At 49.7% G+C, this 25,267-nt stretch overlaps 1 protein-coding gene across 2 annotated transcripts in view; it reads left to right on the top strand.

The window, feature by feature from the left end:
• LRGUK (leucine-rich repeats and guanylate kinase domain containing) overlaps positions 1-25,267 on the top strand; it is a 101,955-nt gene that overhangs the window by 41,760 nt on the left and 34,928 nt on the right. For both annotated transcript variants that reach the window (XM_015426628.1, XM_015426629.1), the window contains exons 9-15: positions 1,211-1,297; positions 6,425-6,531; positions 10,647-10,766; positions 15,226-15,322; positions 17,454-17,567; positions 19,225-19,426; positions 20,849-20,965. In XM_015426628.1, coding sequence (XP_015282114.1) covers positions 1,211-1,297; positions 6,425-6,531; positions 10,647-10,766; positions 15,226-15,322; positions 17,454-17,567; positions 19,225-19,426; positions 20,849-20,965 — 844 coding nt within the window. The remainder of the gene's footprint in view (positions 1-1,210; positions 1,298-6,424; positions 6,532-10,646; positions 10,767-15,225; positions 15,323-17,453; positions 17,568-19,224; positions 19,427-20,848; positions 20,966-25,267) is intronic.

The raw sequence follows: 25,267 nt of genomic DNA, 5'->3' as shown, positions 1-25,267 counted from the left end.
CGGAGGATCCAGGCCTCCGGGGCCGGCCTGGACTGGGGGGGTGGGGGGAACCGGCGACGGAGGCTCCAGGCCTCCGGCGCCGGCCTGGACTGGGGGCGGGGGGTGGGGGGAACCGGCGACGGAGGCTCCCCTCCAGGAGGGGAGGGAGGCGGCGGACGGGCCGTGCAGGGCCCGTTCGCCAGGCAGGATGGGTGCTGGAGGTAGGGAAGCGGGCGGACGGAGCCTATCGGCTCCGTTCGCCGCTGGGCTGAAAGCGGCCCTTAGTCTATGTGGGGAAGATGGCCGCTCAGAAAATGCTGGCTCCGATGACTGGCTCCCTCCCCTCCCAGCCACCCAGCCAATGGCAGGGCAGGTTGTCTGAGGGAGCCAGTCATTGGAGGCAGGTCTTCTGAGTGGCATATTTTCCGCCCATACACTAACGGGGCGCATTTTAGAATTCTGGCACCCAAAACTCCTTTATAATAAAGGAGAGATACCTCCACTCCCTGGCATTACGTTTTATGACACACATGGCCCGGCCCGACAAGGTGTCATTTATGTCAGATCAGGCCCTAATAACCAATGAGTTCGACACCCCTGCTCTAGGCCATCAGGCCGCAGTGCCTCTAGTGGCCTGCAGGGGGTAGCAAAGCATAAATCCAAATTCTGCAAGGAAGTGAGTGGGAGGAGCCGGAGAGGTGAACTCCCCATTGAGGACTAGCACCTTGAGACGCAGGTAAGTAAACCCACGATTCCCCATAGGACCTGTGGGGTCATTTACTGCAGGATGATTCAATTGGGGGTGGCTCAGAGACATTGTTGAGTGGCTGTCACTGGTGGCTGTGGTGAAGTGAAGGCCACGGACAGAAGGGAAGAAAGTTAGGGAAGCCATCAAGAACTTAGAAGTAGGGACGTTTGCTGTAATGGGATGCAAAGTAGAGAAGGGGTCTGGATGATGTGGAGAGAACTTTTATTTCCCTGAAGATTTTCTCTGCCGCTTCGCCTCCTCTCTCTTTCCGGCTCTCTCCCTTCTCCCATTTGGAAGAAGAGGAAGACGGCCAGCCACGAATTCGCATGGATCGTTCTCCTAATTTCTGGCGCCTGTCTTCTGCTTTCCTAATACCCTGTGACAAAGTATGACAAAACGGTCTCTCAGGTTTTCATTCTGAGCTGCATTTCAATATTCTTCCTCCAATTGAGACTGAAATGAATTTTATTCTCCTTTTGTCAGCAACAGCCTGATTATTGGTTCTTGGTCATTTTCATGCTTCTCCGGCTTACGGAGCTGGATCACAAGAAAATCACCGTGGAGGAAAAGGCAAGTGTGGCATGCTGCTTATTGGGGAGAAGGTTTTACCTTCAAAACACTCTATGTGTATATAAACTTGGTAGATTTCTGCTGCCCCCAGGAATTAAAAATTCCAAATCTTTCTCTTTTGGTAGGATGACCTAGGGTCTGGGCACTTCAGAGGACTATGTGGCTCTGAGGAAGTACTGTACTGATTTCTGGGATGAGTTTAAATGAAAATTGATTTATTTAATAAAGGACAAAATAGGTTTCTGGTTATTTTGAACCGTTACTGAAAAAAGGAACTTGCTTGGTGTCATGGTTAAGTGCGCAGACTCTAATCTGGGAGAACAGGGTTTGATTCCCCACTCCTCCACTTGCGCCTGGCTGGATGACCTTGGGCAAGCCGTAGTTCTGATAAGAGCTGTTCTTGAAAAAAGAGCAGTTTCTGTCTGAGCTCTCTCAGCCCCACCCGCCTCACAGGGTGTCTGTTGTGGGGAGGGGAAGGGAAAGGAGTTTGTAAGTTGCTCTGAGACTCCCTTGGGTAGTGAAGGGCGGGGTATAAATCCAATCTCTTTGCTTCTTCTCCTTCTCCTAAATATAACTGGCAAAGCTTGGTGCTACAAACAGTCTCTCAAACTCCAAACTCCACTCTGACAGGCTTATACACTCAGTATAATCTCTTTCTCTCTCATATATAGTGCTGCCCCCAGCCAGCGTTAATGTACCTTTAAGAGTAGTTGCACCTGGGAATTGGAGTCCACAGTTAGGGGTCCCAGAAGCTTCCCTCTGACTGGCTCATTAAGAGTGATTTCCTGAGCTCAGAGGCGCAAAGATAGGAGTTTTATTGTTCTTTTCCGTTTCTTTGTCCATCAACCATTACTGCAAGGAGAGGGGAAGCCCATCTCTTTTCTCACCACGGCCATAGGATTGACCTAGATCAGAAAGATGTAACGCTCTATCCAGCTATCAGCTCGATTGTGAGTAAATGATCTACTGAATGCATGTGAAGTTAAATAAAGATGATTTAAGCTCTCTTCAGTGGCTGTGTGTTGACTCACACCTGGAAAGCGTTTGCCTCAGCTGCAGCTCACGCTAGACAGGACAGTGAGAAAAGAGATGGGCTTCCCCTCTCCTTGCAGTAAGGGTTGATGGACATATATATATATATATAGCCACACAGGCTAGTCTCTTTGTTTTATTCACTCAGAATTGAATCAACTCTCTTAGTCACACAGACTGAATTGTTGGTCTTAATCACTCAGAAAAAGACTCAAAATTCCATAGTCACACAGACTATGTTCACTTTTCAAACTTCACACTTGGAATCCTTCATAGACACACACACAGATTCCTCTCAGACCCCCCTCCTCCCACACTCTCAGTCATCAGCCAATTAAATCACACTTAACTCCCTCTATCACTCTTACATTACTGCAGTCAAACAACATTTAAAGGAGCACACACACCAAAACATGAAATCATTACAGCAAGTGTCCCATTTTAGTGGTGTCGTCAAGTTCATTATTATTGTTGTTGTTGTTAATTATTGGACTTCTGAATCACCCAGTCCCTGAGTACACAGGGGCTCTGGACGATTTACAACAGGTTAAAAACATACAAAAATACAGATTAAAACCAGCAGATCAGTCATTCCTAATCTGATAATTTCCAGATGGCGTCTGTAATTAGGGTTACCAAGTACCTACCTACGAATAGGGGCACTTGTGGTGGACTGGTTCTGCTGCTGGGCCTGGCTGGCTGGCATTGGCATTGGCGATGCACATACATGCTCCCTCAGCCTGTGTGCTGCCGCTCCAGTGCAGTCTGGAGAGATTCTCTGGTTTGACCTAGTTCTGGTTTTGGGGCACTGACTGGCATGGCAACCTGGCTGGCCTGGCACAGGTGGCAGATTGCTCTGGTTCTTCTGCTGCTGGGCCTGGCTGGCTGGCATGCACTTGCTCCCTCAGTCTGTAGTGGCTGCTGCTGCTGTCTGGAGAGATTCTCTGGTTTGACCTAGTTCTGGTTTTGGGGCACTGACTGGCAATTGGCAACCTGGCTGGCCTGGCACAGGTGGCAGATTGCTCTGGTTCTTCTGCTGCTGGGCCTGGCTGGCTGGCATGCACTTGCTCCCTCAGTCTGTAGTGGCTGCTGCTGCTGTCTGGAGAGATTCTCTGGTTTGACCTAGTTCTGGTTTTGGGGCACTGACTGGCAATTGGCAACCTGGCTGGCCTGGCACAGGTGGCAGATTGCTCTGGTTGTTTCTTCTGCTGGGCCTGTCTGGCACAATGCACATGCTAGTGCTGCTGCTACTGTAGAGAGATTCTTTGGTTTGAGCTAAGTTGTAGTTTTGGGGTTTTGGGCACCCAGTTTGGTAGCGCAGGTGGGGGGGCACTTGTATGGTTCTGCTGCAGTGTGGCTGGCTGGTCTGGCAATGTACAGTTTGAAATTGCAACACGCAGCACACTCCCCCAAACAGTTTGCCCCCATCCCTCCATTGTTCTCTATGGTGGGAAAAAATGTAATTTTTTTCCCACCATAGAGAACAATGGAGGGATGGGGGCAAACTGTTTGGGGGAGTGTGCTGCGTGTTGCAATTTCAAACTGTACATTGCCAGACCAGCCAGCCACACTGCAGCAGAACCATACAAGTGCCCCCCCACCTGCGCTACCAAACTGGGTGCCCAAAACCCCAAAACTACAACTTAGCTCAAACCAAAGAATCTCTCTACAGTAGCAGCAGCACTAGCATGTGCATTGTGCCAGACAGGCCCAGCAGAAGAAACAACCAGAGCAATCTGCCACCTGTGCCAGGCCAGCCAGGTTGCCAATTGCCAGTCAGTGCCCCAAAACCAGAACTAGGTCAAACCAGAGAATCTTTCAAGACAGCAGCAGCAGCCACTAGCCCACTACAGGGAGCAAGTGCATGCCAGCCAGGCCCCAGCAGCAGAAGAACCAGAGCAATCTGCCACCTGTGCCAGGCCAGCCAGGTTGCCAATTGCCAGTCAGTGCCCCAAAACCAGAACTAGGTCAAACCAGAGAATCTCTCCAGACAGCAGCAGCAGCCACTACAGACTGAGGGAGCAAGTGCATGCCAGCCAGCCAGGCCCAGCAGCAGAAGAACCAGAGCAATCTGCCACCTGTGCCAGGCCAGCCAGGTTGCCATGCCAGTCAGTGCCCCAAAACCAGAACTAGGTCAAACCAGAGAATCTCTCCAGACTGCACTGGAGCGGCAGCACACAGGCTGAGGGAGCATGTATGTGCATCGCCAATGCCAATGCCAGCCAGCCAGGCCCAGCAGCAGAACCAGTCCACCACAAGTGTGCCAATGTGCCAGTGCCCAAAAAACCCCAAAAGCAAAACAATCTCTCCCCTCTGCAGTGGCAGCGGCCTACATAGGGGAGCATGTTTGCTAATGGCAGCCATGCCCAGCTGCAGAACCAGAGCAATCTCAACTTCCCCCCAACAACCTCTGTGCCAGTCACCCAACTTACTGGACTCAGTCCAAACCTGAGGATTTCTGCAGTATAAATGAAGGGGGGGGCAGGCAGGGCCTGTGCAAGTGACGTGAGCAATCACTAGGGGTGTGCGTGCGAATCCCCACTCAGCGCACCTGAAGAAAGGCAAAGGGAGGCCAGAGGAATCCAAATTACACCAAATCAGAGTGGCCTCCAACTCTCCAGGGGGTGCCCAAAGATTGAGATATGATGATTCCCAGTAGCCCCCTGTAAGAAGAGCTCTGTCAGCTCTTGGAGGATTGGCTACATTAGGGGTGTGTCGCCTAATACGCAAAGGAGTCCCTGCTACAAAAAGAGCCCTGCGAGTGTCATACCAGCAGCTGCATGTGGAGGGGTAGGGATTCACACCTGGTTCTCTCAGATTAAAGTCCGCGCTCTTAACCACCACACCAGATTTGGCACATGCTCCAGGAGGCCGACAAGAATTTCAGAGTATAAACTTTTTTTTGGTATTTTTGAGTTTGTGTGTATGTGTGTGTGCATGTGAGTGTGTGTGCACCTGGAAGTCATGATGACCTCTGGTGGCTGACCCTTACTGGGGGGCTGGAGGATATTCAGAGAGGCGGCTGAATGAAGCCTGCCCCCGCCTCCCAACTGCTGGTATTCCAAGGAGGTCTCCCATCCAAGGACTTGCCTGGGCTATCCCGGTCAGGGCCAGAGTATAAACTTTTGAGTGTCAAAGCTCCCTTTGTCAGAGAGAGTTGGCTCTCGTTCCAGGGGTCATTTCCTGCGGGAGCGCACAGGAGCAGAGCTCCGGCGGTAAAGAGCCCAGGGGGCGGGCACCAGTGTTCCCTCTAAACTGAGTTAGTGTGAGCTGGCTCACAGTTTTTTAGCCTCCGGCTCACAGATTTTTGTCTTAGCTCAGGAAGGAGGGCTCCAGAGCAAACTAATTGATGCAGTAGCCAAATTGCTCACTCACAACTTGAATGCCAGTAGGTCACAAAGTAGAATTTTTGCTCACAAGACTCCACAGCTTAGAGGGAACACTGGTGGGCACATGCAACAAGCCCCGCCCCCTGCTCCCAGCAGCCCTCAGTCAGAGCAAGAAGCAGCCAGGTAAGTTGCAGAGCCCCCCCCGGCCCCCTGTCCAAAACAGTCCAGTGGCACCTTTAAGACCAAGTTTTATTCAGGTACAAGCTCTCCCTCCTCTGCGAGGACAGATCTGCACATTCCCCCCCCCCCAGTAGCTAGCCATCCAAAACAGTCCAGTGGAGCCTGAGTGGTGGGCGTTGCCTTCTGACACACTTCCGGTGACGTCAGGGGGTGTGGCACATGCAAATAAGTTATGCTAATGAGTTGTGCCAATGAGCTCCCGCGCCTCTTTTTCTACGAAATGACCCCTGCGAAAGTCTATCCTGAAAATCTGGCTTGTCTCTAAGTTGCTACTGGACTCGAATTGAGCTCTCCTACCCAATGACTGACATCCGGAGGTCTCCTAACACGGTGACTCCGTTCAGCATCAGGGGCAAACAGCCAGAAGCGGTCCTCTCCTCCACGACAGTAACTGGTTTTAATTGATTTCTGGAAGCAACAATAAATGTTAATTAGGAGGGGATTCTAACCATGAACCCAGGCCGGCCTTGTTCAGAGGGCTTTAGCGCACTGGATTAATCCCTTTCCCCGTAATTACCGGGCACAGGTTGCGGCTGTGAACAAGTACGACCCTCCCCCAGAAGTGGTGGCAGCCCAGGATCACATGACCCACGTCATGTACAGCATGATGCAGCCGCAGCGGATCTACGACAGGTACCCGCTCTTTCGCTGTTCTCCTTCAACCCTGTAGGTGGCACTAGAGTAAAGCTGTTTGCCCAGCACGGGGACCGTCTCCTCCATCTTTTCCAAGTGGGCTCTTGCCCGACGACAAAAGCTGGCGGGGTAGGCCCACCGTGGATGTCAGGACGGGAATTAGGCAGATCTTGCCCGGCTGAGCCGATTATGAAATGAAGTTAGCTGCTCCCCTCGTAGCTCCGAGACAGATTGCTCGCCGCTCCATCTCTTCGGAGCAATCTGTCGGAGCAGATGGCCGTTCACACCGTGAATGAGAGTTGCAAAAAAAAATCTTTCGATAGCCGCCGACGATTAAGAGCCCTCCAGAGGGGGAGGAACGCCTGGCACGGCGGCTTCCTTGGGCTCTTCTTAACTCTCTCCCTGCAGTCTGGTTTGGGGAGACGAGAAGGAGGGGTGCTCGCCTGGCTTAGCAGAACAACCTCTCCTGCAACTCCTTCCTCTTCATGCTTTAAACATGCTTTAAAGTCCTTTCTCTTCATGCTTTAAACTCCTTTCTCGTCTCGCTTTAAACATGACGCTGGTGAGGCAAAAACCGCACCATTGTGGAACTTTGCAGTTCCAGAGCCAGTTTGGTGTCGTGGTGAAGTGCGCGGACTCTAATCTAGGAGAACCGGGTTTGACTCCCCACTCCTCCACTTGCAGCTGTTGGATGACCTTGGGCAAGCCATAGTTCTGTCAGAGTTGCTCTCTCAAGGGAAGTTCTCGGGAGACCTCTCTCAGCCACACCTGCCTCAAAGGGTGTCTGTTGTGGGGAGGGGAAGAGAAAGGAGTTTGTAAGCCAATTTCTTGTTTGGTGTAGTGGTTAAGTGCACGGACTCTAATCTGGGAGAACCGGGTTTGATTCCCCACTCCTCCACTAGCACCTGTTCTGGTTGACCTTGGGCAAGCCGTAGTTCTGATAGCTGTTCTTGAAAAAGAGCAGTTTCTGTCAGAGCTCTCTCAGCCCCGCCTGCCTCACAGGGTGTCTGTTGTGGGGAGGGGAAGGGAAAAGGAACTTGTAAGCCGCTCTGAGACACCTTTGGGTAGTGAAGGGTGGGGTAAAAATCCAATCTTCTCCTCCTCCTCCTCTTCTTCTTCTCCTCCTCCCCTTCCTTCTCCTCCTCCTCTTCTTCTTCCTCTTCTTCTCACGTGGCCTCTCGGCCACTTTCTGTAGAAAGTAACAACACTGTGTTTGAACCAAGCCTTAGCTAAGGTTGCCAGACTCCAGGTGGGACCTGGAGATCTCCTGGAATTTCAACTGATCTCCGGGCTACAGAGATCAGTTCCTCCTGGAGAAAATGGCTGCTTTGGAGGGTGAACCCTAGGGCACTGTACCCCACTGAAGTCCCTCCACTCCCTAAACCTGCCCTCCCCCCAAAATCTCCAGGGATTTCCCGACTCAGAGGTGACAACGCTACGAAACTCACCAGCTCACAAAACTCAACATGAGCAAAATTCTGTCTCTAAGCAACAAGAAGAAGAAGAAGAAGAAGAAGAGATTGGATATATACCCCGCCCTTCACTTGGAGTCTCAGAGCGGCTGACAAACTCCTTTCCCTTCCCCTCCCCACAACAGACACCCTGTGAGGTGGGTGGGGCTGAGAGAACTCTGACACAAACTGCTCTTTTTCAAGGACAGCGGTGCCAGAGCTTGTGACTGACCCAAGGTCACATCAGCAGGTGCAAGTGGAGGAGTGGGGAATCAAACCCGGTTCTCCCAGATTAGAGTCCGCACACCTAACCCCTACACCAATCAAAGGGAAGTAGGATCGCCAACCTCCAGGAGGCACAGAGGAGGCATGTTTTGGTCCTGTAACTTTGTAGTGACCTATTAGGGTGCTGGTGAGAGCTAGGGAGACCTTGCCCAACATTGGAATAACAGGAAAACATTACCTTGTAAGCAATGCTCCCCCTAAGCTGTGGAGTCTTGTGAGCAAAAATTCTACTTTGTGAGCTACTGCCATTGGCAGTTGTGAGCGAGCCATTTGGCTGCGGCATAAATTAGTCTGCTCTGGAGCCCTCCTTCCTGGGCTAAGACAAAAATGTGTGAGCCGGAGGCTAAAAACCTGTGAGTCTAGCTCGCACTCACTCAGTTTAGAGGGAACACTGCTCGTAAGCAACTGAAAAGGGATTTCTCAGCAGTGGTTCTTTGTTCCTGAGGAAGGACCACAGGTCTGAAACACTGAAAAGTTACCTGGGAAAAGTGTTGGAGATTCTATATATAATTCTGTATATTGACTCTTTGGCCTCTGTATTTTCCTATGATGGATTGTACGGGCATATTGACTTCATGACTTCATTCGGTGGGAAGGTAACAGCGTTCCGTGCGCCTTGGTGTTTAGTCATGCCGGCCACATGACCACGGAAACGTCTTCAGACAGCGCTGGCTCTTCGGCTTTGAAACGGAGATGAGCACCGCAACCCTAGTGTCGGACTCGACTGGCTTTCGAGCAAGGGAACCCTTTACCTTTTTAATCGATATCTCACACTTTAAATGATGTCTCCTTTATGAATACGTTGCAGGAAATGTAGCACACAGTTGTTTTGCTAGTTTTGTGTAACCTCCAGGTGGGGCCTGGACTGCTGATCTCTGGACTACAGAGATCAGTTCCCCCTGGAGAAAATTGCTGCTTGGAAGGGCGCAGAGTCTGTGGCTTTATATCCTGCTGGGCTCCTTCTCCGTCCCAAACTCCATCTTCCGCAATGATCCACCCTCGGATCTCCAGGAATCCCCCAAACCAGAGCTGGCAACCCCAGCCTCAGAAGGTGTCCCCCCCCACCCCCATACACAGAGTCTTGAAAGGATTTAACTCTCCCAACCAGAGTTTTTCGGCTTCTTTTCAACTCATCTTCCTCGTTTCCCCCTTTTGAAAATAAATAGGACGACGTTGGGATTTACCGGACAGTTTCTCTCTCTGTCTCTCTGTCTTGCCAATGTTGAATCTGACCCGGTGCCTCTGCGATGCCAGTATCTTGCCCGAGATCCCAGGCATCCCATCAAGGGTGGCTGGCTTCTACTAGTGCCTCCATCTATAAGTGCCTGAAGGCACGACAGTTTACTAGGCATCTGTGGCTCTTTACCTCCTCCTCCTCCTCCTTCTTAAGAACATAAGTAGCCAATGCTGGATCAGGCCAGTGGCCCATCTAGTCCAACACTCTTGTCACAGTGGCCAAAAATACCAGGTCAGCCTCTGTGTCCCGCTGTTGGCCCTCCAGTCCAGATGAATTGGTTGGCCTCTGTGTGAAACCAGATGCCCGGACTAGAGGTACCACTGGTCTGATCCAGCAGGGCTCTTCTGATGTTCTTATGAAGGCCTCGGCCTCTGTGCCCTGTTGTTGGCCCTCCGGAGGAATTCGCTGGCCACTGTGTGAGACAGGATGCAGGACTAGAGGGATCCCTGGTCTGGTCTAGCAGGGCTCTTCTGGTGTTCTTAGGATGCTGGACTAGAGGGATCCCTGGTCTGGTCTAGCAGGGCTCTTCTGGTGTTCTTAGGATGCTGGACTAGAGGGACCCCTGGTCTGATCCAGCAGGGCTCTTCTGATGTTCTTATGAAGGCCTCGGCCTCTCTGCCCTGTTGTTGGCCCTCCATAGTGACTGTGTGAGACAGGGTGCTGGACTGGATGGACCCTCACTGGTCTGATGCAGCAGGGCTCTTCTGATGTTCTTATGAAGGCCTCTGCCTCTATGTTCTGTTGTTGGCCCTCCAGGGGAACTGGTTGGCCATTGTGTGAGACAGGATGCTGGACTAGATGGTCCACTGGTCTGATCCAACAGGGCTGTTCTGTTGTTGGACCTCCAGAGGAACTGGTTGGCCATTGTGTGAGACAGGGTGCTGGACTAGATGGAGCCTCACTGGTCTGATCTAACAGGGCTCTTTTGATGTTCTTATGAAGGCCTTGGCCTCTGTGCCCTGTTGCTGGAGCTCCAGAGGAACTGCTTGTCCACAATGTGAGACAGGGTGCTGGACTAGATGGACCATGGTCAATCCAGCAGGGCTCTTCTGATGTTCATATGACTTGTGCCTACATGTGTCTTGTCTAGTGCCCCTGAGGTCCCTGTGAAAAACCTAACAAAACTTCTCTCCTCCATACAGCACTTTGCCAAGCCTTGACGCTCCTTACCCCATGCTGGTGCTGACCGGTCCACTGGCCTGCTGGAAGCGGGAACTTTGCCACAGGCTCTGCAGGAAGTTCAACAACTATTTCAGATACAGGTATGTTTAATTGGATGGGTTGTTGGAAGAGTGATTGGGCAGGTTGTTGTAAGATGAAACTGTATGGAAGGCAATGTATGGGTTCTGCCAATTCTAGGGGTTTTCTCCCCTCAGTTTGATGCTGGAAAGTGCCATCAAGTTGTAGCTGACTTATAGTGACCCTATAGGTTTCCAAGGCAAGAAATGTTCAGAGGTAGTTTGCCACTGCCTACCTCTGCATCGTGACCCTGGACTCCTTGGTGTTCTCCCATCCAAGTACTAACCAGGACCAACCCTGCTTAGCTTCTGAGATCTGATGAGACTGGGCTAGCCATTGCCTGCCTCTGCACAGCAACACTGGACTTCCTTGGTGGTCTCCCATCCAAATAGTAACCATGGCCAATCCTGCTTAGTTTCTGAGATATGACAAGATTGGGCTAGCCATTGCCTGCCTCTGCACATCAAACCTGAACTTCCTTGGTGATCTTCCCTCCGAGTACTAACCTGAGCTGACCCTGCTTAGCTTCTGAGATGTGATCAGGCTAGCCTGGGCTATCTTGGTCAGGGCAGTTAAGATAATAGTTGAGGTGTGTATTCGGCATAAACCAAGCCAGGAAGAAACCGAATTTAAGCCGAATACAGATTCAAGGAATCGCTGAGCCCGAATAAAAGCCGATTTTTTGGGCTTTTATTCCAGTAGCTATACCTGCCGGTTGGGCAGAGTGGAGTTTTGGGAGTTTGAGAGACTGTTTGTGACACCAAGCTTTGCCAGTTATATTTACAAGTTCCTTTCATCAGCAACAGTTCAAAATAACCAGAAACCTATTTTGTTCTTTATTAAATAAATCATTTTTTGTTTAAACTTATCCTAGAAATCAGAATAGTACTTCCTCAAAGCCACATAGTCCTCTGAAGTGCCCAGACATTTGGTCATTCTACCAAAAGAGAGAGATTTGGAATTTTTAATTTCTGGTGGTAGCAGAAATCTACCAAGTTTAGGTACACAGAGGGTGCGGTCAGACGGCGTGCTGAGGGAGGGTTAAACTGCTTCGGTTCTAATCGGATTATATTTGATCTGGATAATCGCGATCACACGTACTTCCCTTATCCCACCTCACCACGCAGTCACGTTGCTCTTCAGCGTCTACAGTACCAACGCGCGGGAGGGTGTGTCAGCGGGTTTTTAAATTTTTTCTCAGTTTCCACAGGCGTATAGGCACTCATCCGTAGAATGCCCCTCCCCCCGAAACTACCATGGCGCATGGGCAGAACCACCAGGACGAATCAATCCAACCCCTCCAACAAAAGACTTCCCTTTAAATGTTTGACCCAAAAATGGCCTCCGTGAGATCCCAAACTCATCTAAACTCTAAAACAAATGACCATTTAAATGTTGGTTTTCTAAACACGGTAGCGGAGCTCTACCTATGTGCGCACCGCCGACACTCAAACAATGTTAAGAAGAACAATAATCCCCATATATGTATGTATGTATGTATGTTTATATGTTTATATGTTTATTTTGTCCTTTCGTGTGTAAAATACGGAAAAATTTCAATAAAATTCTGCCTTTCGGGGCAGTCTTTAAAAACAAAAAAGGGTGGGCGAAAAGCGGAAGCCTCAGGCAGCTTTCGAGCGGGTCGGGGGTTTAAACCGGAAGTGGCTTGACACCGGAAGAGTGATCACATGGGGGGAAATGTGGCTTTAATTGGGAGAGCTGAGAAAACACCTCTCTGGGTTAAAGGGGGTTTGCGCCGGAAACCAACAGCTGGGGACAGGAGGCAGATGTTGACTGTGTGACCGTGCATATAAAGTCCGTTGCTGAACTGTCACGACACCAGATTAAATGGCGCATCTGAACGCACCCAGAGAGTGTTTTAAAGGTAAAACCATCTCCCCAATAAGCAAGGACCTCACATAGCCATTTCAGGTTTAACTGTTACTGGGGTGCTCGACTGTAGAAAAGCTGAAATACTGATTGTTTATATTTCTGTGGTTATATTGTTCAGTCTTTTTGTAGCTCATATCTGACGACATGAAACAAAAAGCCTCCTACCTGTGCCTTTTGGTTCTGAAAAGTGTTCGATTTGCAAAATATATGGCTGATGTCTTGCTAAAGACATCAGCCATATATTTTCGCAAATCAAGTGCTTTTTTAAAAAAATAACACACAACTCCTGCCGGAAGAAAAATCCAATATAATGCCGTTAAATAAATTATCCCATTTGAAAAGCCCAGTTGGAAATACCGAATAATTGAAAGCTGGTGGGGAATTTCCAAGCGCTGTAAGTTTTTCAAGAGCCATGTTTTGATTTTTTTTTAAATCTATATTTTATTCCCTCGTAACGTTTTATGCATACAAAGAAAATGACAGGATCTTAGCGGAGCAGAAAATTGATACCATAAAGCAAAGTTTTGTTTTAATTATTCAGGAGAGATTTCTGCAGCTTTAGCATTCGTTCTTTCGAATTTCAAGCATGCCACTCATTAAAAACGCAATTTATGGAAAAGGCTTCGCCGTCTTGAATGTAAACATGACCTTGCCGTTAAAAGGAGCTTGTAACATGCTTTCAGATTATTCGCTTATTTTTGTAAGCAGTAAAACGGGATGTTCGAAACATCTGGCCTGCGCCCAGGAATGACCTCTCAAGATGTATTTTTTCAATAATACAATATCCCTGGGAAAACTGGTTCTTTGAAGTTTAAGGTTTATAGAGGCCATGTGCCCCACACGGTTTTCATTTGACACAGTTTAGAATAAGGTGGTGCCCCAGTCATAAGAACATAAGAAACCTGCTGGATCAGACCAGAGGTCCATCTACCCCAGCATCCTATCTCACCCAGTGGCCAACCAGTTCCTCTGGAGGGCCAACAACAGGGCACGGAGGCCAAGGCCTTCATAAGAACAACAGAAGAGCCCTGCTGGATCAGCCCAGTGGTCCATCCAGTCCAGCATCCTGTCTCACACAGTGGCCAACCAGTTCCTTTGGAGGGCCAGCAACAGGGCAGAGAGGCCAATGCCTTCATAGGAACATCAGAAGAGCCCTGCCGGATCAGACCAGTGGTCCATCAACCCCAGCATCCTATTTCACTCAGTGGCCGAGCAGTTCCTCTGGAGGGCCTAATCCAGCATCCTGTCTAACACAGTGGCCAAGCAGTTCCTCTGGAGGGCCAACAACAGGGCATAGAGGCCGCGCTCTTCATAAGAACATCAGAAGAGCCCTGCTGGATCAGACCAGTGGTCCACCTAATCCAGCATCCTGTCTAACACAGTGGCCAAGCAGTTCCTCTGGAGGGCCAACAACAGGGCATAGAGGCCGCGCTCTTCATAAGAACATCAGAAGAGCCCTGCTGGATCAGACCAGTGGTCCATCCAGTCCAGCATCCTGTCTCACACAGTGGCCAACCAGATCCTCTGGAGGGCCAGCAACAGGGCAGAGAGACTGACCACTAGGGATGTGCATTTGGTTCATCCGAACCGAATGCACCCCCAAAAATGGCCCATTCAGACCCCTTTTGGGCTGCTGCAGGCTGATTCAGATTCTCTAATCTGAATTGGCTTGCCGCCGAATTGTCGCCGAATTTTGGCGGCAATTTGGCCCAATTATATCCTACGGGCCATTGAAGTCAATGGCAAAAACGTAGGGTATATTCTGGGGGCTGGAGGGGAGGGGATTTGAGGGAGAGGCTCCAAACTTGCAGGGTAGCTGCTGAAGCCTCTCCCCAAGATACCAACCACGTTTTAAGAACATTGGACCAGGGGTTCCAATTCTACGGGCCCCCAAACAGGTTGCCCCATCCCCTCCATTGTCTTCTATGGTGGGAAAAAAGTAACTATTTTTCCCGCCATAGAGAACATACGGGTCGCTGCGCAGAGGCAGGCGATGGCAAGTCACCTCTGTTTGTCTCTTGCCTTGAAAACCTTACAGGGTTGCCTTCTCCACTGTGATTTGATGGCACTTCACACAAACGCTTCCCAGACTTACAGACCGTCAAGTTCCGGTTTGTTGTAGTGGTGTAAAGAGCCAGTTTGGTGTCGTGGCTAAGTGCGCGGACTCTAATCTGGGAGAACTGGGTTTGATTCCCCACTCCTCCACTCACAGCTGCTGGATGACCTTGGGCAGTTCTGTCAGAGCTGTTCTTGGAAAAGAGCAGTTTCTGTCAGAGCTCTCTCAGCCCCACCCGCCTCACAGGGTGTCTGTTGTTGGGAGGGGAAGGGAAAGGGGTTTGTGAGCCACTCTGAGACTCCGAGTGAAGGGCGGGGTATAAATCCAATCTCCTCCTCCTCCTCCTCCTCCTCCTCCTTCTCCTCCTCCTCCAAAGTTCTAGTGTTGGAAGGGGGAAGCCCGCTCTCTCTTCCGGTCCCTTCCCCCCGTTCATCATTCGGTGAACTTCCATCATGTCCCCCTCAAGGTCTTCAACAACCGAAAAAGGTTTATTTGTTTTTGTTTTTTCTGTTTCTGCCCGGCTTGCCTTTCAGCCCCTGTCACACCACAAGGACAGCTTATTTTGGAGAAGAAAATCGTTTAGATTACTATTTCGTGTCCCAGGAGGAGTTTGATAAGATGTTGCGGATGGTAAGAGGGTCAGAATGGGTTTCCTGTTGGGCTTGAGGGGAACGTGCCTGGCTGTACTTCTAGGGTTGCACCTGGAGATCTCCAAGATCAGTTCTCCTGGAGAGAATGGCTGCTTTGGGCAGTGGACTCTATGGCATTATACCCTGCTGAGGTCCCTCCGCACCCCAAACCCTGCCCTCCCCAGGCTCTGCCCCTCAGATCTACAGAGTTGGCAGCCCTGTACCTGCCCATGGAACCACTTTCCAGACCCTTGGAACCCAGAAGACATGGCATAAGAGGAGGTGCTTTTCTACCTTAGCTGCCACTGCATAACCCCATATCAACATAAGTCAGGGGTGGAGGGAACCATTCCAGTTACCATGAGGCTGTCCTCCCATACTACCCACTTGGGGCAGCAAAATGACTAGAGACAGCCCTGCCTTACAGCTAAGCAGAAGGAAAGAAACATGGCTCGCCTCCCTCTATTTTCCCCTTCCCTCTGCCACCCCACCAGCCACAGTCGGGACACTCACCTGGAGCTTCCTTCTGGAGCTCGTTGTATTTCTTCTCACGACGGGCCTTACTCCTAGTTGTTTATATAATTTGTAATTTTCGTCATTTTTCATCATATATTTTGTTTGCCACCTGGAGGTTGCCAACCCCGTTAGCTCATACCTCAGCAACCCTGTAAAGTCGATCAGTATTATCGTTCCCATACTGCAGGTGATGGACTGAGGCCATCCATTGTGCATGCAGCTCAAGTAAAATTCGAACCGGGAACCTGTCGGTTCACGGCACAGTTGCTGGGCTGCACGGGCTCTCAATTACTGACTGCAGGGGTCATTTCCTGCAGGAGCGCACAGGAGCAGAGAGCCCAGGGGGCGGGCACATGCAACAAGCCCCACCCCCTGCTCCCAGCAACCCTCAGTCAGAGCAAGAAGCAGCCAGGTAAGTTGCAGAGCCCCCCAGCCCAAAACAGTCCAGTGGCGCCTTTAAGATCAAGTTTTATTCAAGTACAAGCTCTCCCTCCTCTGCGAGGACAGATCTGCACGTTCCCCCACCCCCATAGCTAGCAATCCCAAACAGTCCAGTGGAGCCTGAGCGGTGGGTGTCGCCTTCTGACACACTTCCGGTGATGTCAGGGGGTGTGGCATATGCAAATAAGTTACACTAATGAGTTATGCTAATGAGCTCCTGCACCTCTTTTTCTACGAAATGACCCCTGAGTGACTGTATTCATTCTGCTAGATTTGAGACCCAGCGGTGCCTTAGAGAACAGCAAGATGTTGAGGGCATGAGCTTTTAAAAAGCAAAGCTCCCTTCATCAGATACGAGTGGGTAACTACTGTTCTACTTGTATCTAATGAAGGGAGCCTCTCGAAAGCTTATAGCCCCCCAAACCTAGTTGGTTTCATAAGAACATAAGAGAACATAAGAGACGCCAATGTTGGATCAGGCCAAAGGCCCATCCAGTCCAACACTGTATCACACAGTGGCCAGAAATACCAGTGCCCTCAGGAGGTCCACCAGTGGGGCCAGGACATTAGAAGCCCTCCCACTACTGAGCTCAAATCTAACTGTTCCACTTCTGACCAACACTGCTATAATGATGATGATGATGATATTTCAATTTATTAGTCGCTCAATCCTGCAGAGCTTGCTGGCTCTGAGCGATTTACAGTTACTCATTCACACGGGACTAACTATGATTTATGGGGGTAAGGGAAGACAACATATATCTTTTAAATCACACACATTCACAGTCGGCGAGGGTTTGTTCAGCTGCGGGTCAGACGTGTTCCGTCAGCATATTCACTTCGGCTTGGCTAGATGACGTCAGCTTCTCCAGGTCTTGCAGCGCCGCACTGCCACCGCCTGGCCGGAACGGCCCATTACAGGCTTCTCGGAGTCGAAGAGATTTTTTCTTAAGCTTTCAATCTTGCAAGCTGAGCATTCCGGTCGCCGGCTAACACCTCCCCCACCCTCTGAAACTCTGTTAATTGTATAATTGCCGGTTAGACGAGATTTAGCCATGGAACGTCGGCATCAGGGAACAAAGGAGACACAGGATCCTGGATCCGAGATTGTGCCAGTTTACAGGTTAGTTTCCTTTGCCTTTCACCACAACCATATTTCATGGTTTTAATTTCAGGGGAAGTTTATTACCACTTTTAAATACAGAGACTTTCAGTACGGACTCGGCCGAGAAACTATTGATTCTATCGCTCGGGAAGGGCTTGCGACCTGTGTTCATATGGAAATAGAGGTAAGAATGCTGAGTGCGGTGAGTTAGGTGGGACTGAGGGAACTCTGAGAGAACTTGTGATTGGCCCAAGGTCACACCAGCCGCTGCATGTGGAGGAGTGGGGAATTGAACCCGGTCCTCCCAGATTAGTGTCTGCCGCTTTTAACCACTACACCAAACTGGCACCAAACTGAATGGAGGCAGCTGCTCAAATGTTTTTTTTAAAATCTGCACAGCCAATCAAATATCCAGTGGCCAATGAGAGCCTTGCTGGGCAAAAGCCCCGCCCACCTTCTAAAAGCACTTGGTGGGCACCAGGTAAGGACCCCTGACCACACCCTGGAAACTGGAGACGCAGTCCGGAATCAGGTCAAATAACAGAGCCAAGGGTCAGAGAGCCGGGAAATCAGTCCAAGGTTGCAGGGGCGAGGAACTAGGAGCGGTTGCTACAAGCCAGGAGCAGATCTGAGCTTGCACTGTTACTACCGTGCTGAGTGTTTATGAACAAGTCCTCCCTTCCCTGGGAGTCAGTCTGCCAAGACTCACAGCTTCTCCCATTGCTTTTGCAAGAGCCGCAGCCCGGCACTCCTCCGTCACTCTTGCGTATTCAGCCTCCGGTGTGCCCTGCCTCTGGGGCACTCAGGAGAACTAGGTGGGAATTCTGGCCTCAGGGTGTCTCCACCCGGGGTGCTGGGCCAGGCTCTGGATCAGTCTCTCCTTTGGGCTGCACCTCCTGTGCAGCTGCTGGGGCCTCTTGTCCCTAAGGTGCTGTTGAGGGTTCCTCTTCTGGGCTGACTCCAGAGGAGGCTGGGTCGCTCCCCGGCCTCTTCCTCATCTGAGGAGTCGTCAACCTCAGCAGAGCCAGGACCCATGACAGCAATACTAGTGGGGGAGGACTTAGTCCCCACCCCTTTCTCCTGGGCAGCTCATAGTCCTTTGATGTAACTTGGAGCATCTCGCATGGTTTAACCGCGTCAACAATAGAGATGTAAAATTTCCGGAAATGTTGAAGCTTGGGAAAAAAACCTTTTTTTCGAGGGGGAACGGAAATTTTCGGAAAAATTGGAAATAAAATGCTGCATTAGCACTTCTTTTTCCTTTTCCAGCTTGAAAGTCATTCTGTTACTTTAGGAACATAAAATATGACTATGGACATTTTTACTTGGCATGAAATGATCACAACTAGCATATTAAAAATAGAGTGCATCCAAACAATTATTACAAGCAGAATACCCACCCACATGCAAAAACAAAACGGAAACCTTTTTCTTTTCTTGTGACAATAGCACCTCCCAAAGGAAGAAATGCATCTTGTTCTTGCATTGGAGAGTTCAGTTTGCAACCTAGGACTTGCTTGTCCTCAGTGCACAGAAATTAGATCAATCTGATATCATACATATTTTTCAGAAATGATTTGGAAAATATTTGAACACCTTGTCCTAAAATATTTTATTCATCATGTTAAAATAAAACGTTCCATAATCAATTTTTAAAATTTTCTTTTTTCAATTTTTTCAATTTTTCGGAAAAAAACTAAAAAGGCTTCAGGAAAAAAATGGGAGAAAACCGGGTGTTCCCCGAATTTTCCCATTTTTTTTCCGGGCCTTCACATCTCTAGTCAACAAAGACCCACAGAGGTTGGACCTAAATGACAAGCCAGGCACTCTCTGCTTCATAGGGGGTGAGAAGCCTAAAGAATTCCTACTTTGAACCCCGCTACATCCTGTTGATCCCAATGAACAAAGAAAAATACGGGGGTCACCTGCGGAGGATGGGCCTCTTCAGCAGACCGGAGATCGAGGAAGCTGTCCAGAGGGTGGACATGTACAAGAAAGTGAACCAGGGCTACCCAGGGTTCTTCGATGCGGTCATCAACGTAGGTGAGTCGGCACAGGGGGTGCCATTTCCGGGGTGGGGGGCATGACACAAGGAGCTCTTCTTCTGAAGCGAAACAGTGCTGTTCGTCACGGCCGACGCAACAGTCTCATAACTTTAGTTGCTGTAGATTTTCCGGGTTGTCTGGCCGTGTTCTTGGCATTGTAGGACCTGATGTTTCGCCAGTAGCCGTGACTGGTGTCCTCAGTGGTATAATACAGAAAGATGGAGTACTCTCTGTGTCAAGGTAGGCAGGTAATGGTAGGCAGGTAATTTATCTCTACTCAGGAAGGTGGGGTAGGGCTGAGTCATTATCCTGTAGGCGTTCCCCAGGCTGTGAATATGCTAATGGAGGAGCTTTCCTGAGGAGGTTCTTTTGTATATGGATTGTTTCCTGAGGAGGTTTCCTGTTTCTTGAAGAGGTTCTTTTGTATGTGGATTGGCTGCTGAAATTCTAATCTTATCTTTAGTGCTATTGTCAGGTGTAGAGCCTTTTGTGTTTTTCAGGACAGTACTAAGCCTTATTAAGAGATCTTGGGAACTTGAAAGCTTGCCACAGGTTTGAGTCATTTTGCTTGACCCTAATAAAGAAAGAAGTTCCTTGGCTTTAGTTTTTGGATCACTCAGAATTTCATTCAGGTGGGCGGCCGTGTTGATTTGAAGCAGCAGAACAAAGTTTGAGTCCGGTGGCACCTTGAAGACCAACGAAATTTAGTTCTGGGTATCAGCTTTCGTGTGCTTATACCCAGGGGTCATTTCGTAGAAAAAGAGGTGCAGTAGCTCATTAGCATAACTCATCAGCATAACTTGTTTGCATATGCCACACCCCCTGACATCACCGGAAGTGTGTCAGAAGGCAACACCCACCGCTTAGGCTCCACGGGACTGTTTTGGATTGCCCGCTATTGGGAGGGGGAAACGTGCAGATCTGTCCTCGCAGAGGAGGGAGAGCTTGTGCCTGAATAAAACTTGGTCTTAAAGGTGCCACTGGACTGTTTTGGGTTGCTACCTATTGGGGGGGGGAACGTGCAGATCTGCCCTCACAGAGGAGGGAGAGCTTGTACCTGAAGGTGGGCTGGGGGGGGTCTGCAACTTACCTGGCTGCTTCTTGCTCCTCGTGGCTGGACTGAGGGCTGCTGGGAGCAGGGAGCGGGGCTTGTTTCATGTGCCCGCCCCCTGGGTTCCTTACTGCCGGAGCTCCGCTCCTGTGCCCTCCCGCAGGAAATGACCCCTGCTTATACCCAGAATAAAACTTTGTTGGTCTTAAGGGTGCCAGCGGACTTGAACTTTGCTCAGTAAGTTTTGCGGAGAATTAGACCGGAAACCGCCACTTTTGACAGCAGTCCCCTGTTATCTCACCTTGCAGCAGCACCTCTTAGTTATCTGCGTCTTTATTCTCTCCTCCTCCTCTCCAACCGCACGTTTAGATAACTACGATGAAGCATTCACCAAGCTGGTCCGCCTCATCGAGGAATACCTGGGACTGGTGAAGCCTGCGGAGTCAGAAGCGACAGTTCCTGCAGCAGACAGCAAAGCAGGTCCAGGTACTACACCTAATGCTACAGATGCACCCTTTGTGAGCCAGCAGCCAGTTTACTCACAGGCAGTGTTCCCTCTAAGCTGCGTGAGAACATAACAACATAACAGACGCCAATGTTGGGTCAGGCCAATGACTTGTCCTTTTATCTCATGATTTTTGAGCTTACTTAGGAACCTTTGATGAGGAACTTTATCAAAAGCTTTCTGGAAGTCAAGGTAAACAATATCTATTGGATCCCCCTTGTCCACATGTTTGTTCACCCCCTCAAAGAACATTAACAGGTTAGTGAGACAAGATCTTCCCTTACAGAACCCATGCTGAGTCTTCCGCAATATAGGGAATGTGCCCCAACCCTTTGATCATTCTAGTTGCCCTTTTCTGCACTTTTTTCCAGTGCTATAATATCCCAGCTCATCAGGTGTTAGGTTTAACCTGGGAGCTGGCAACCCTCACCTGATCCCATTCTTAAGCTTGGTTGCTGCTAGAAGGCCCCGGTCTGAAGCCTACATCCCTTGACTACAAGGCAAGCTCAACAAAAAGTTCTTTTCAACGGCAGACTTCAGGCACGTGAACCCAAAATTCACAGAGGTCCTGAGAAGGACAAAGGGATCCGAGCCCTACAGGCAAAACATCAGTTGCCTCGTCCTTGCCTGCTCCGCTATAAACCATCTGATATTCCTTGAAGGGATTCATAACGGCCTCGAATGTCTTGTCATCCCACCAGTGTGTAATGCTTCTTTGCGACTTCATTAAGAGTGCTTCGAATTTGGGGCAATTCTGCCGCCCATAAAAGTAACTTTAAAATTTATGACACTTCATTAAATCCATTTAGTGCTTCATTTGTAGGTATTTCCAGATAAATGTAACGATCCCGTCTTTAGGAGAGATTGCCTCTCCGTTTGCGGGCGAGGCGTGAGTATTATTTTTGGGGGGGGGATTAATTTTGCCTCGAGGTTGAGTCTTAATATGAACATTTGCAATAACAGTGTAATAGGGAAGCATTAGCCGAACAATATAATGTTTGGCTATTAAATCCTCCCTCCCCTTAATGAACAACCATCTCCAAACTTTTGTTAAAGGACACAGGAGAGGCCCTGGGGAAGGGTGGAAAGGGAGGTTGAGGCTGGAGACAAAAAGAAGTCTCTTTCGAGTGTTGAAGGAGGGCACGATGGAGTGGTAGGGACCCGTCCCCCCCCCCGTAGGGTCGGGTAATCCCCTGTCCCCTGCTCCTGGTACAAGCTGGGGTCCCATGTCAATTCGGTAAAAATCCAGATTTTTTTTTTAGCATTAGCTTATTAAGGGAGCGGTGGCGCAGGTGGTTGAATGCCTGCATGTAACATCTACAAACAGCTGCTACAGCTGTTCGATTCCCGCCGCGGCCAGAGTGAGCACCTGGCCCCAGTCCCAGCTCCCGCTAACCCAGCGGTTCGAAAGCACGATGTAACATCAAAATGTGCGAGTAGATCAATGGGTACCTACCTTAGATGGTAGGGGGCACCCTCCCTCCGTCGAGGGGTCTGTGGAGTGGCGACAACGAGCGGTGAGGCGGCGAGCAGCAGACGGAGAGTGGTGGAAAAATGGCGACTCAGGCGCAACATCTACGAGGGTCCGGACGTTGGTGGAAGGCGGAACCAGGAAGATGCTGGGAGTGTGGAAGGCGCAGGCGCGGCGGGGCCTCAATGGACAGAGCCGGAACCGCACTGGAAGCGCGCCAAGCGCCTGAGAGGCCCGCTGAAACCGCCACCGGAAAGATCACGGATAGAAGGAGAAAAAAGCCAGAAAAGAAGCTGAACCGACGAGCCGTTCCAGAAGGAAGAAGATCGAATAACGTCCCTCCACTGGGTGCTGTTAGGACAGTCCCCACCCCAGTATATATGTGGCCATAGGTAAGGGATAACGGTTAACTGTAAGCCGCTCAGAGACCCCCTGGGGGGGTCGAGCGGGGTAGCAAGTTGAAATAAATAAAATAAATAAAATAATATTTTTAAATTAACAAAAAAGAACAGATTACACAACCATTCAAAATACTTAGTAATGGCCCCAGTCACATGAGCGGGAAAATCCACACTGGAAGGGAGGCATTTTAGAGGCGGAGCTAAAAGAAGCGTGGGAGAGCGATCTTACAGTCCCCTGCGGCTCTGTCCTCAGGCCGTCGGCAGCCAATCACACCAGGGAGGCAACAGTGTGGTCCCAGCAAGGCAACACGGCAGTACCGCGTCACTGCGCATGCACGTCTTGCGGACGGCTGCTGGATGCCACGGGCTACCGGCACATCTCCGATCAGACGCCAGCCGTGCCGCGCATTTACCGGAAGCGACTACGTTTTCCCCAGTGCCTTTTAAATCCGCTTCTTCGGGCCGACGGTACGGGTTGGAGACGGGTGCGCTACGCTTCCCAGATGTTGTGGTATGATCGCGCCCGTTCGACGCGCCCTCAATCCATCCCTTTTGCGTTGCATATCCTCTGTGTGACCAGGACCAATGATAGTCAAATCATAATGCATGAAAACATGTTCTAACAGAGGAGAGTTAAAAGTGTTAAACTGTATATAATACAAATTTTAAGTGATAGGAAGAGCTTTCCTCATTTATTAGAATTACTAAAGATAATGAGGATTGTAGCGTGATCAGTGTACTCAAAGAACAGATGTCTGAAAGATGTAATAGATAATTACGTGAAAAGTAACTTTGGATAGATCTCCTTGTACGGTCGGACATCTTTACAACCAACTCTAGAAATGGGAACCATTTTTGGGAGAAACGAGGTTGTTTGGGGGGAAGTTTGTCAAATGTGATCCGTAATTTTTTCCATTATCAAGAGGTCCCAAACTTTATTGAACCAGAACTCAATGGTTGGAGCAAGGTGAGACTTATATCTTGTCACTATACAGGTCCTCACTGCCACTATAACTTAAAATTAACTCTCTCTTGATAGAAGGAATAGTTAGATCTTGCCAAAGATTGAGGAAAAGAACCTCTGGAGTAAATGGAATAGTGTATCCAGTGATGTTATGAATCTGGGAAAGCACTTCTTGAAAAAAGGACTCGATGACTGGACATTAGAACAACTTCTTGAAAAAAGGACTCGATGACTGGACATTAGAACATAAGAACATAAGAGACGACAATGTTGGATCAGGCCAAAGGCCCATCCAGTCCAACACTCTGTGTCACACAGTGGCCAGAAATACCAGTGCCTCCAGGAGGTCCATCAGTGGGGCCAGGACATTAGAAGCCCTCCCACTGTTGGCCCCACCCCAAGCACCAAGATGACAGAGCATCACTTGTCCCGGAGTCCCTATCTATACCTTGTGGCTAATAGCCAGTGATCCACCTCTGCTCTGTTTAAAGTTATCCCAGAAATCAGTACAGTACTTCCTCAGGGCCACATAGTCCTCTGAAGTGCCCAAACCCTAGGTCATACTACCAAAAGAGAGAGATTTGGAATTTTTAATTCCTGGTGGCAGCAGAAAACTACCAAATTTATATACACATAGAGTGTTTAAAGGTAAAACCGTTTCCACTATAAGCAAGGACGTCACAGTCTCACCCAGAATTATGCCCAGAATTAAACTTTGTTGGTCAACTGTGTTCTGCTGGTCATTGAAGTTCCTCATCCACACCCGAGGAACACACTCCCTCTGTCGTCCCCCCTCCCCCAGCCCACAGTGCATCACCTGCTTATACCTAAGAAGCGAGTGCGAAACTCTGGAGCTAGCACTTTTTGCAGGTGGAGGGCCTTCGCCTGCTGCAGCACACACAGTGACCACACCAGGTCCACCAGCAGGTATGGGTCCAAGGAGTCCAGGTGGTCCTCCAGACGCTCGTGGATCGTGCCAAAGAAGGCCTCGGCACAGCTGGGCTGGAAGTTCAGGCGAGCGAACGCAAGGACCACGTTGCTAAGAGAGACGGGGCTGAATTTGTTGCCGTTGTCATTCCCACCAAATCCAGAAGATTTAATTTAGTTCATTCATTTCTACCCCGCCTTTCATTCCAGTGAGGACCCAAAGCGGATGGCGTCATTCTCCTCTCCTCCATTTTATCCTCACAGCAGCCCTGTGAAGTTCGGGTTAGGCTGAGAGTGACTGGCCTAAGGTCACCCAGCGGGCTTCCAAGGCACGAGCAGGTATTCAAACCTGGGTCTCCCAAATACTAGCCCAACACTAAGAACATAAGAACATAAGAGACGCCAATGTTGGATCAGGCCAAAGGCCCATCCAGTCCACCACTCTGTGTCATACAGTGGCCAGAAATACCAGGGGCCATCAGGAGGTCCACCAGTGGGGCCAGGACACTAGGAGCCCTCC

Source organism: Gekko japonicus, unplaced genomic scaffold (assembly GCF_001447785.1).
Source record: "Gekko japonicus isolate JY-2015 unplaced genomic scaffold, Gekko_japonicus_V1.1 scaffold1982, whole genome shotgun sequence".
Classification (NCBI taxonomy): Eukaryota; Metazoa; Chordata; class Lepidosauria; order Squamata; family Gekkonidae; genus Gekko; species Gekko japonicus.
Note: the sequence above shows the minus strand (reverse complement) of the source record. Positions and strands in the feature narration are given on the sequence as shown.